The sequence below is a fragment of the Macrosteles quadrilineatus genome, unplaced genomic scaffold (assembly GCF_028750875.1).
Source record: "Macrosteles quadrilineatus isolate MER2022 unplaced genomic scaffold, UCM_ALF_1.0 Scaffold_6__1_contigs__length_79288215, whole genome shotgun sequence".
NCBI classification, from domain to species: Eukaryota; Metazoa; Arthropoda; class Insecta; order Hemiptera; family Cicadellidae; genus Macrosteles; species Macrosteles quadrilineatus.
The window spans coordinates 55,165,980-55,179,671 of record NW_026542599.1 but is presented as its reverse complement, the minus strand read 5'-3'; the positions used below and the strand labels follow the sequence as shown (position 1 = coordinate 55,179,671).

General features: G+C 35.5%; 1 protein-coding gene across 2 annotated transcripts in view; it reads right to left on the bottom strand.

Moving 5' to 3' along the window:
- LOC128996248 (membralin) overlaps window positions 1-13,692 on the bottom strand; it is a 98,244-nt gene that overhangs the window by 82,983 nt on the left and 1,569 nt on the right. Inside the window, exons 2-9 of one of the 2 annotated variants that reach the window (XM_054421427.1) lie at window positions 10,428-10,696; window positions 8,118-8,344; window positions 6,696-6,844; window positions 6,145-6,215; window positions 5,230-5,247; window positions 3,308-3,416; window positions 1,357-1,600; window positions 135-225 (exon numbers count right to left, since the gene is read on the bottom strand). In XM_054421427.1, coding sequence (XP_054277402.1) covers window positions 135-225; window positions 1,357-1,600; window positions 3,308-3,416; window positions 5,230-5,247; window positions 6,145-6,215; window positions 6,696-6,844; window positions 8,118-8,344; window positions 10,428-10,643 — 1,125 coding nt within the window. In that variant the 5' untranslated portion in view covers window positions 10,644-10,696. The remainder of the gene's footprint in view (window positions 1-134; window positions 226-1,356; window positions 1,601-3,307; window positions 3,417-5,229; window positions 5,248-6,144; window positions 6,216-6,695; window positions 6,845-8,117; window positions 8,345-10,427; window positions 10,697-13,692) is intronic. The other variant, XM_054421428.1, reaches the window with a different exon arrangement.

Here is a 13,692-nt window from a genome sequence, read left to right as displayed (position 1 = left end):
AACAAGCATGAGGAAACCCCTGTTTTGAACATTTAGAAATGGTCTGCTTGAAAAATCCACCTGATCACACTGTATCTTTGTTTTTCTTCCTATCTATAAACCAAGGAATGGATATGATGAGATGAGATACTTACAAAAACCAGCATGATGAAGAACGCTGCAATATATGATGTCCGGGCCATCCACATACTGACAAAACGGTAATGCTCTCCAGTCACGACATTCCTGGTAACAAATATTACCTTGTTTTAATTTGTTTTTTTTTTTTTAGTTTTATAGCAGGGTGTATTGTAATAAGTAAATGATAATTCAATATAAGAAACATTCGACTTGAGATACAATAGCTTTGTTACAGAAACTCTACTGTAAATTGGACATTGTATTCATATTCAAATATTAAGTTTTCAAAAAAAAGGGCTCAGTTCAAATTAGCCATCCCAGCTACTGTGTAATACTGTTTTCATCCTTATACACTTACTTAGGTCAACTGAAGATGCGTTTTTACTTAATTCTAAGAATGAATACCCTATACAACTAGGTAAACCATGTATCCAATCAGTTATTTTTTTTTCAATAACAGTAGACCTATTTTGTTGTGGTTTGAGAACAGAGCTTCGACTCTGGAGTTCTATTATACTTATAGGGTTTTCACAAAAAATTCTCATTTCATTTACCTGCCTACAACATTTTTCTTTGACTTTCTGCTGTTTTTGAATCCAATGTTTGAAGCCCCCTAATGGCAAGAAGCTGTTAGTCCACCTTTTGTTCCCTAGTAAGAGTACACAGCTTCTTACACTACAAATCTTAAGATATTCGACATACAGCTCACATTACGATTAAGTATATGTTTACATATTTCAGCTTGCATCCACTTTGTCAACAAAATATATAAAATATATAAGCATACATGATTCTAATTTAAGCTTTATGTCGGATAAATAAGGCATGTATAACCATTGACTTTTTAGAACATAGTTGAGTGAGCCAGTCATTGATTGCGCTAGTGCTGAAATTCTATTTCCTACCTTATTTGTTGTCTCTTTGACAGTTGATGGGATATAGCTTACAATAACTAATTTTATCAGTTTTACTTGGTTAGAAATTCTGCATATTCGACAGAAATTAGTTATTTATAAGTAGCGCAATCTGTCATTGGCTCACTTCAAAAAAAGCTGGCAACAACTTTTGGAGATGGGATGTCTAGTTATATAAATAGTCAAAGGTAAAATGTAGTATTCTCATGGATTAACAACTCAGGTGCTGAAGTAAAATTGACGTTGTACTGAGATATTCATTAAAAAAAACTATAGGCCCATATCAATTTTAAAATTAAAAAATTCAAATACTTGAACTCACCTTAAGTAACCCTTATTGTCCTCACTCTCCGCCAGCGTCTTGATGGAAGACATCAGAAGGTCGTCGTAGCCGAGGAACTCGTCTAGGACGAAGCGAGAGAAGGCGTCACCAAAGCAAGAGTCACGCCCAGGGTCAAGCGTCACAGTCATCACGGGGATGTTGAGGCGTCGTCTAGTAGCGGGTGACAGTCGTAGGAAGCCATATTCCAGTGAATATTCCACTACGTACTCCTCATCTGGCCACACTACACATCAGTCAACTCAAATCTTTTCCAAGCTTTAACCTAAACTTTTAAAAACTTAATTTTGATTAATAAACTTAATAAAATTTAATAAACCTAAACTAATCTAATTGATAGCCTTGTGTAAAGTTTGAAATGTGTTTCTCATGCGAGTAGACTTTCCAATTCAGGTAAGCCTGCTATTCTAACAACAATACTGAACAGGAAGACCCTTGAGCTCTATATTTAGTGTTAAGTTACAAACCATAATAAAATATGATAATATATAAAGGTTTAGTGTATCGCCCTACAATGAAGTTACCAGTATCTTAGAAACAGCTGAACTAATGTATGAGCGATTGAGCAATTGCAGGATAAGTAAGCAGTGTATTTAGTTATGAAAGAGTTAAACCCCTTTTTTTATTTCAATTTTTTTAATGATATTGTAACGCCTTTACAAAAATCAGGGTTTCTCTGTCTAGTTTATTTCTATTTTAAAATTCAACACTAATTTCAGATTTTTCAAGAGTAGTTTTTTCAACATTTAGTAATGTGTCGATACCAAAATGTATTAATTCTTGGTTCTTGATACCGATTTTTATAGTTTTATCCAATTTTCTAAATAATTTTGTTATACTACACCAATTTCCGTCTTTATGTCTAAAGAAAATGCAGCAATGAAAAATTCTAACTGGCCAATTTGGGCTTAATCCCTTCTCAACACAGTAAATAGCTACCATATCAAAGGTAAATGAAGATCTAACGACAAAAATACTATTTTGTTATAACTGGAGGTGTGCCAGCATGATATTTTCAATCAAGCCAAACTAGTAATAGTGTGATTCGACTTCTACAATTACTGCGAAATCCGGAACTCCCAACGTTACAAAAATGTCATCGTCTGCTTGCGCGAACACGGCAAATCTTTATTATCTTGTGCGGCCGTGTAAACATTATCAGCATATTTTGCTATCGCTACAACATTCTGATTATTTCCTGCGGCCATCAACATCGACTTCCGAGGTCATGGAAATGTCATCGTCGTCTTGTGCGATCGCGGCAAATTCACTAACATTTCTCGGCTGTGTCGATATAATCATTGTGTTCCGTGATCGTAGCAAAATTCTGTTAATCTCCCGCCCCCGTGTAGACATCATCAATGACTCCCACGGTCACAAAAACGTGGTAAAATTATGAACATCTCCTGCGGTTAGGAAAACGTGATCGTCGTCTAGCGCAATCACGGCAAAACCATGAAAATTTTACACTATCGTGTGGACATTATCGTAGTCTTTTGCGATCGCGATCAAGAAGATGTGATCGTCTTCTAACACAATCGCGGCAATTTCATGAATATCTCCCACGGTCACGAAAACGCAATTGTTGTCTAGTGTGATCGTGGCAAAATTTTGTTTATCACCCACGGCCGTACGGATATCATTGTCGTGTCCCGCGGTCACAAAATAGTGATCAATGTCTTTTGGGATTGTGGCAAAATCATAACAATTTCAGACTTTGGTATTAAAATAGACTAAATCCCGACTTTTCAAGACCATTTTGAAATTCAATACTAATTTCTGACTTTCCCAACTACTAGACATCCTGAAAAATACTGTAGCTGTACTTAGAAAATGTGTTTTAAAAAGGTGCTAGAAATTCAAGCAGCTAAATGAATATTCTTATTCTATGAGTAAGACTAGAGATTTGTTCTTATTAATTATGTAATATTACCTGCTCTGACGAGTTTTTCAACCTCAGAAACAGATTCTTTCAGTGGAGAGATTGACTTTTGCTGCGATGCAGTTGAGTAACCAATAGTTTCGTTACCACTGACAGAAAACTGAAACATAAATTTGAAATTAAATGGCTTCTGACTGTGGTAGTTTGTAACCAATGGTGAATGATATGAAAACGCTGTCAAACTATTGTGAAAAATAACCAATCAAATAACAGAAAAGCTTTAAGTTGCAACAAATAGGACAAATAGGAAATAGGGTCTTTGCCGAATTTGGACAACTGTTGTTTTTATAGGTATATTAGTTACTTACTATATTTGCAACGGAGATATATTATTGCACTACGGCTCTTTTGGAGATAGCTCCATGGTCGAGTAGGTAGTGTACACTGACTAATCTCATAAAGGGCAGTACTGCTAAACATCTGAATTGTGAAGACAGTAAGTAAATAATACATCTATATATATATTAGGGATGGACAAATCTCAAAATTTTGAGAAATTTTCAGGAAATTTTAAATCTCATTCTACGAGAAGAGATTTTATTTTGATTGAGACTTTTATGAGACGAGATAAAAAAACCATTAAAACGCCTGCAGAAAGTTAATGCAATAGTAATACAGGATGGCATGGTTGTTCCATTTCCTTTGAGAAGGCGTTCTTATTTAATTAATTCTTTACATGTAATATTGCTTTAATTGTTATATAATTTTTTGTTTTGACATCGCAAATGATGAGAAGTTTTGTTAAGTGTAAGCGGTGTGAGACATATTTTAATACAGCCAAAACAAATCACTCCAAAATCATTGTAAAAATATCACAAATTAAAATTTGTTACTTTATACTTAACAAGTAAGACTGGTGTTTTAGAGTAATAAATTTGATATTTTTCAAAGTTCTACTAATGTAATTTAATACTTAACTAGAGTCGGGACCACATAAGTTTGCAGTTGAGGGAGGAGCCTATTTACCATATGGGTTTGAATGAACCAATGAGAACCGTGCGGTGTTGTCAAATCTAATAATACCAGCTGATTTGGAAATATTGCTTAGTATATTTTATTAGTGCGATGTGGCAACGTTGCACTAGCCTTGTCTTGTGATTGGCTGCCACCAACTGCAAACTTACGTGGTCCCGACTTTGATGTTTCAGTCTGATACATTTTGTACTTTTCACAGTTGAACTATATCCTAACGGATATCACCATGTTTCCTATGCAGAAGAGTTATTTTTAATAAGGGGTTGCCTAGTTAATTTTTGTATTTTTACCAAGACGTTTTTTATTAATGTTTTAATTGAGACCAAGTCTCTACCAAAATTAAAAGGAGTAACATATAAAACAAAGCCGGGAAGTCATTAAAACTTAGTAAGAGTTGCAAGCTTTATTTGCTTAACCTTGCATTTGCCCATCCAGACAGCATTGGGACTGTAAGTGAAACGTATCTTGCTATTCAAGCAGTGCTTATTCAAGTAAGAACGTGAGTACAAGAGTGAACTGTATAGATGCAATTTAGTGGCAGGCACCAGGATGCTGACCCACAACATTGCTGTCATGGACTCATATAGTTCATCACACTGCCAACCGAGTCACCGAATAACCAAACTTATCCCTGCAGACCAGGACAGTTGAAGAGCCTCGCTGTATGCGCTATACTCTCTGAGGACAACACGTATGAATCCAAATAATCTTATGTAAGTTCTGCAGTATTCATACAACCAAAAAGAGCAATTTTTAAGAGGAACAAATTTTTAAAATACTGTCATTTAAGGACTTAATTAATTAAAATATATGTAGACTAAGTAGACTCAAACATGACCATACATGATTATTCCTTATTTTCAACTTAACATCATTTTATTTAACTCACAACACATTTTTACTAATCACCCTGAATTGTCACATTTGTTTTAACTTACCTCTGATAGCACGGACATCTGGAAAAATAAATAAATTGTTAATGATAAGTTTGAAAACTGAAATAAAACAAATATAAAGTGTTACTTTTTGACGCAACCCAAATAAACTAACTCATATTATTATGTTGGTGTCTCCCTGCTTTCTTTACTTCATTGCCAATCAGCTAATATGCATTGTTGCATATCTAGGAGGTTAGCTGTTTAAGATTTTGTATTGTAGGTCTACATTCTTTTGTTTTCTACAAATCAGGTTTCCTTAAATTTTAGGATAGGCCTACCTTTTTTAAGAAAAGAAATGTAGAATGACCGAGATCATAGCTTTGTTACTAACCCAGATCAGGTAGTTCTTTATCCAGGATTACTTATTTAACATCCCTCTGATCAAAGACAGGTGGGTAATAACAAAACACAAGTGACTTTTCTTATGATTGAACTAGCAACTCACAACTTTCTGGATACTGGAGAATAGCATAATTTAATCAGAATGTGCCTCCGGGATTGATTAAATGACATAAATATAAGGTTACTGACCTGTCATCAATCAATCCTATTGTTCCAAGTGGATAACTAGTTTTGGGATTTCAACCCCATTTTCAAATCAGATTGGCAGTCTGGTTTTGTCCTTAGCCGGCTTTGCGTATTGTAAATATTGTAAATGTTTCTTCGTGCGAGTTTCTTTGTTATGTATAAAGTATTATTAATTTAACAACGGCAAGTGCTGAGTAATTTATGTTTGAAATATTTATGTTTAGGTTCAGATGGTCCATCTGTTGACTTTAAAATGTATAACAAACAATTTGTTTAGTTAGATTTTATGAATAGAGTACAGTTGGCTTGGATTTCCTAAGCCAAGGGATTTTTCCTTCTAGTATTATTATTGTACACGTCAGAGAGAGTTCTCTAAAGTCTACTCGCCTCATCTGGTTGTTCCTGTGGCTGACCCCAAACAGCTGTTGTGGACAGCTGTTCTGGAACCTCTTCTCCATCTATAATAACACAGACACATCACTACCTTATACTATATTTTTTACTATAAATAGAACTAGATATTCCATTCCTGTGTGTAATTACTGTCAGATTTTAGTAAAAATCAACCTAGTTGAATTCAACCACCACAGAGTGCACGATGTCAATGGCTGACTAACGTAGAATATGCCAACTGTTTAACAAAGTCCAATTGAAAGGACAACTTATTATAATTTAAGAATAGTTGTTGATTATCAATATGAAGACCCAAAAATTTTTCAGTGACAGTACTATTTTCATTATTTGAGTCAGAATTGTGTTTCAACGTAAATTTTATTTCTTGAGATTTACAGTCATTCAATAGAAATCTATTGGCATATCAATACCGTAGTTGTCTGGTTGAGGATTAAATAATCCTTCATAATTATGAACAGTTATATACAACACTTTGAATATTTTTTGTGATCTGTAAGATACCATGATAAAGGGGTTTTACTCACCAGCTGTAAGAGAGCTGTTTACTCCAGATGGTACAGTGCTCAAAAGCGACTCATCTTCAACATCTTCAGACGTGGAGTTAGCAACGGCTTCCGGTGGTAACTTTTCTATCGGAACCTCTTCTACTGCTGACGGTTGAAGGTGGACAAACCTGTGGAGATGAATATTTAATTACCATTTAAAGGGACATTAAAACAAGCAGTTAATTATTAAGACAATTGTAGTTTTCTACTACATTTTTTGTCAGGTTGGACAAGTGGTTAGTGCCCGCCTTCAAATCTGACGGTTACGTTTTTATCTTGAGCATTGATTCTGGACCTAGATGCCATTACTGAATTTGGCTATCAATTAATTATTCTATCTAACAAGAGGTAGAGATTTAGATGGTAAAAAAAACGGGTTTGCGCCATTCTCGTACAGACAAATTTAAAAAGTAAATGTCGATGTAGGGAAAAGTACAATTTAACAAAAAATGTTAACGGGAAATGAACTTATAATGGGGAATGAATTAATAAAGGGCATTATAGCTACAAACTAGGAATAGCTGCCATTGATAATTTAGCTTTTTAATACAATGCTTACAACCACCTAGCAAAGAATCAGCTTATTTTAGTCAATAACAAAGCGACATTATCTAAGTATAAAATTTATGAGGAACCTATCCTGTATCCTGCATTCATAATCATCTTAAAATACACACCTTCACCTGTAAATTTGTGTATCAGTCCAAAATAAAATTTTAAACTCTCAACAGTTATTCATTCAGTTAAAAAAGGGAATGTAACAGAACTTATACAACCCTCATGTTATAAAAACTTATTGATGGGGAAAGTTAAGAAAACAAACAGACAACATAGCAATTTACACATCATGATCACAAAAAACCTAAATCTAATTCTGAATATTTATTTGCAAACATTATCTAAACTCAAGATAAAATGGAAGGATAATTTAACCAATAAGAGTTATTTAGTATTCTAGTTAGATACCATACATATCTACTACCTTCCTTCATGTGATCTCAAAAACTTTTATTTTCAAGGTCTATCTACTGTTCTACTTGTTCCATCCTGGCACAAGAAATACTACACTCAATAGTTAGAATATGCTACTTCATTGTCCCTAACACCACATTCAACCAGAAAGTTTAAGCTTCAAAGTAACTATTTATTGTATACAGTATATGAAATTTGTGAGTTACATATGTGCCAGGATGGACACTTTCCCATCCAAGAATCCCATCACTTAAGCTATTCCAACAAAAATTCAAAATATCTAGTGAACTAATAAATTTTAGTATGTTGATTTGGCTGTTGCAATCTTCATTGTCAATTTGGCTGAATAAATGTGCTATGGAGTCATTGTAACCTTGTTTTAATATATAAGTTAACATGAAATTACCTCAATTTAATTACAGAACTTACCCATCTCGACCTAAACCTCCTCCAAATATCGAGGTGAAATCAGTTTTGTCATTTTTTGTGTAAGCCTCCTCCATGGTAAAATCCTTGGATTGAGATTCACCTCGGAGTATTTCAACCCTGAGAATACCATCCCTTGGCCATGAGTCCCGTACGTGTTCTAAGCACGTTGTTGGTGTCCTTGAAAAGGCTATGTGTATGTAGACGAGAACGAAAAAAGCTGTCATAGCCTGGAACAATAATAAGGTAAGTAGGTATTTGTACAATCCATTGATTAGCCCATTAACACGTTCGCTGCTGACCGTTAGATGCCGGGACGGCGCCAGGAGCTGAACTAACGCTCGCCGCTACGTAAACATTGTTGCCGATACACTGAATTACAGTAAAAACAACAGTAGTTGTACTGGATGGCAATGTTCTGCAATAAAACTGGCTTTGGACATAGTACTAAGTGATTCTGATAGATAGCAGCACTGCCCAGGTTGCAGTCGGTAAATTAGTTTCGCTATCTAGCAGGAAAGAGGTGGGACAAAGCCCTGTTCTAAACGACCCTGGTGGTGATTTTGGGAAACTATATTTTTTATTGTCAGAAAGTACGCCCCCACGAGCTGCAAAGAAATATAGGACGCTCGTGACGAGCTGGCTGATCCATGGTAACATTAAACATCAATGAACGGCGACGTTCCAGAACGTTCCTAGCTCCTGGCGCCGTGGCCCGTTTGACGTTCCGGAACGTCCGTAGCAGCAAACGTGTTAAACACACTCATGAATACATTTCTCAATCTTACAGCATGTTTAGCCATGTTTTAGGTGGGGTTTGGTTTTCAGAATTGCAAAGGAACTAGTAAAAATAAATAAAAATCAAAAAAATTTAATGATAATCTTGAAAGCAAAATCTTTCATCTTCATCAAACACCATCTTTGGAAACACAAGACAAATTTTGGATTTTTTTTTACTAGGCCTATGTTTTGATTTTTTTTAGCTAAAGAATGTGTTGTTTGGACTTGATTACAAGATCAAGACTTTGAAACTTAACTTTCAATTGCAAAAACATCGTTAATTATTTGGATAGGTACACTTTAGGCTAACTAATCCATGACATTGATTAGGTTATGTGGTGAGTGTTAGAGAAATAATATTTCTCAACTGGACTTTATATCACCTGATTTAATGTCAATTGTTAAAGTGAGCAGCATTACAGTAAACCTTCCTTGTATCCAAACATAGACAAAAAGAATTAAATAAAGACTGTCAGCTGTGCTGTGGTTACCATAGGTTCTGGCACACACCGCTGGGAGCCAGAACCTATGGTAACCGCAGCACAGCTGACGGCCTATATTTAATTCTATTTGTACATGACCCAAACCACCACACGGTCCATTCAGAGCCTTTTTTTTTGCGTACTGAACAAACTACTAGTTTTCTTAATCAGAACTCAAGGCCTACAACATTTGAACCATTGAACCATCCACAATTTTTCAACATTGATTATACAGAGAATTTAAAAGGAACAAACGATAAATCTGAACTAATGAGGTTCATAGTAAAGCAAGTTCCAATCTAGGCCTACCGGTAACCTGTGGCCTACCAGAGCTGGGAATCCAAGAAATCTTCAGACTACAGAAACAGATTGACAAATTATCTGAATGATTATCAGGAACAAAGTTAACCTTTATCTTAACTATCTAGATAGCCACCACTTTTTAGCTTGTTTGGATAAAAAGATTGCTCCGAAGATGCAATGCGGCACACAATGAATTATTACAAAGCCAGGATTAGAACTAGAAATCTGAAACTTCCCACAGCACTGCTACTGTATTTTGGGACGACGTGAGTTTGCACTGGTGCTGCTTTGACGGTAGGCGTGGTACTCTCAGTAACTAAGTCACTAGTCAATGTTAAGGTTGAGCACTTGCGCAACTGTTTTAATCGCTGTTTCATTGTTAGTTTTTCTTCCAAAATGTTGGATCCAGATAATCCAAACTTCGTATTTTTAGTGACAGGGAAGGTGTTTAGACGAGTAACTATGATACTGACATTAGTAGTGAGAATGAGATTGATGATGAAGGATATGGTGTTTCAGGATGGCCGTGAGGTACACGGAAACCCCTGTTGCCACGAACGTGTTAACTGACAGTGTGTCTAAGACCGAAAACCTTCCATCAGATACTTTTAGAACCCCTTGATTAGCTGAATCCAAATAAAATCAAATAGCCTATGATTAATTATGATACTTGGGATTGAGTGTAGTGTCACACTTAGGATACAAAAATTAGTTCAGGAACCAACACACAACATAATGGTTTACTCACCTTTAAAAGAACAGTAAACTCTATCCATCTTCTAGCTGGACGGGGAAAGGTCCTTGCATATGCAAGTGCTGCTTTGAAGAACAAAGCGTGGAACAACCGATCTCGAACATTGATAAGTGGATTGGCGTTAGGGTTGTTGTTGTTGTTACGAGTCCGATTATTATTGGTTGCATTGTTTTCTGCAGCTCCTACTCCCCCTCCTAGATCCATCGGCATGGCACGAGTTCACCAATTTTTGAAGAAAAAGCCCCTAGGCATATTCTTGAGGCCTGCAGAGAAAACAGCTGTTTTAAGTAAAATATTCTAAGTAGGCCTACGATATGCCCAATATGGTTAACACAAACTATTTTTCTCTTACCTAACTTACTTGAAAAATCAAAGAGTCAGTCATGGGTCCAAATGTAACTTAGAATCTTTGATTTAAGGGTGTTTTCTAAGTTATAACTTGCATAATTTTAGTTTAATAGCTTAGTTCTTACATTATTTTAGAACAGACATAAACTTAAAAACAATAACTTAATTCATATTTATGATCATGTAGGTTGGCTTTAAATAAACAGGAACAAGAACTGTTCTCTTTTGGCACTTTGCTTTCAATAGTGTAAGACTTAGGCCTACAATGATGTAAGTTAACTCAGTTTATAATAATAATAATAAATGGTCTTTATTCAGCAAGCGTTTTTCAGATATTTACAATTCTGCTTTACAAAACAACTCTTGTCATTAACCTACTTAAACTATAAATAAAAACAATCAATCAAACAATCTAAAAACAATATAAATAATCAATCTTCGAAATTAACTCTGTAGTGATACAATGTAAAAACAATCTATAATAACAATCTATAAAAATAATCTATAAAACAATCTATAAAACAGTCTATCAAATCAATCTATAAAACAATCTTAAAACTATCAAAAAATCAACAATGTACAAGAAACCATAGTTTGTAGAAAAGCATTCAAAACTCACCCAAATATTCTTTTAATCTTTTTTGAATGAGTTAAGAGTGTTGGCCCCCTTTACCTGATTAGGGAGAGCATTAGGCCTATACAAGGCGGGACCGAAGTATGAGAAGGGCGCCTCCCCACCTCATGCCTGACTCTGCGAAAGTGCAACAACTTGTCCTGCCTCGTGCTGCGGGCAGAGACATCTCGACGAGACAGAAGTCTCTCACACAGGTACTCAGGCTGGCCGAGCTCTATAGCTTTATGTATCAGGCTGCAGGTTAGGTACATACAAGTTTTATTTATCTGCATAATTTGCGCAGCGTTTCTGTACGGAGTTATGTGATCTCTTCTTGTACAATTGAAAATAAATTTAGGTGATGAGTTTTGTAGTCGTTGGATTTTATTTAGGTCGCCTTTTGTAATGCTGTTTCCGTAAGCCGCAAGACAATAATCAAAAACAGACAGTACTAGGGCCCTCACAATTTTTATTTTGGCATTTTCAGGTAAAATTGTTTTTAATCTATATAGACCTTGCAGCCGGCCAAGGGCTCGCTGACACATGAGGTTTACATGGTCAGATAGCGTCAGGCCTTCATCAACAATTAATCCAAGCATTTTCAATTTGTTGCATATATTTATGGCCTTTCCATTAATTTCTATCTGTCCGCCATTGCCTTGCTTAATTTCTTGTAAAAAACCTAAGGGTGCAATGTGGAGAACTGAACATTTCTCTTGATTCAGTTTCAATCCATGGCTCTTTGACCAGCCAGAGATCGCATTCAGCTCATCATTAGGCCTAATGGCATCAAAGGCCTTTGTGTAAGAGGCTTTATCATATGATATTCGAATCTGACAATCATCTGCATATAAATGTAAATTGCTAGTTTTCACAACACTTGCAATGTCAGCAGTGTAGATGTTGTAGAATATAGGTCCTAAGCATGTTCCTTGGAGAATTCCTCTTTCTTTTCACAGGGGAGCTGATATTTCATCGATGATTTTTGTTACCTGACTTCTATTTTTGAGGTACGATTCGACCCAATTCACTGCTGACTCATCAAATCCAAAATAGTGTAGTTTTGCTAACAACAATTTGTGAGATATTGAATCAAATGCCTGGGAATAATCCAACATGACTACAGAGCTGCATTTACTAACATTTCAAAGAGATCACTCATCATATTTAAAAGGGAAGTGCAAGTGTTATAGTTTTTCCTGAAACCTGATTGCTGATTCGGTAAAATGTGTTCTGTTTCAATAAATTCAGTAATTTGTTTTACTACAATTTTCTCTAAGATTTTAGATAACGTTGGTAGTATATATATAGGCCTTAGATGATCTACATTCGTCGGGTGTTTAGTCTTGGGCAATGGGCTTACAATACTTTGTTTCCAAGCATCTGGAAATAATCTGGTATTCAGTGACTGATTGATCAAATGGGTGATTGCTTCAAGGCAGAACGGATTCGTTGATTTAATCATGAAAATATCTATGCCATCATTTCCTTTTGCTTTTGAGCTTAGGCCTATACTGTTAATTGCATGTTTTACCTCCAGCTCCGTTACATTGACAAATTTAAATGCTTTAATGGCATTTTTTCTGTTGCCCGCCCCTATAATCCATTGATGATTTGGTGGGATTTGAACCCGGGACCGAAGTCCTGTGCTCTAACCACTACACCCGCTCGTGTGTATAACCATAGCCACCTCTAATACAAGGCCGCGGCAAATGAAAAGCGGCAACGTCGCATCAGTGTCTTGGCGTTCGGTCGTTTTACCATTACAGTGAATGGAGGAGTCGCGTACTCTACGTACATAATCGCGTTTCTACTACCTTTAATCATTAGTAATGACATTAAACTTCTTACTACAGCATGCCAGATAGATGTGATGTGCCTGGATGCAAGAATAATTACGATAGCTCAATTAAAAATTAATAATACATACAGTGTTCTAAGACTACTTGATCCGCCGCGTAAGCAACAATTGCTTTATGCTATTCTTCGATCAAATTAGACATCTTAAACATATTCTCGTTTTGGTGTGAAACATTTTCCACGAATATGAGCTTAGATTAAATTTGTAAAAAAATTTAAGAATAAGACAACGATTCGTGTAAATATAGACGCGAGAAGCAAGTTTTAGGTAGTAATACCGTACGCTTTCCTTATTTATTTGTCTATCTTATTGATAAATGCTGTTGATAAAGTGATTAAAATAACTTAAATAAATACCACTTCAAAGAAATAAGCCGGTTAATGTACACCATCTAACAATAAAGCATCATAGTCTCCGAATCCAGTCTGAATGTTGAT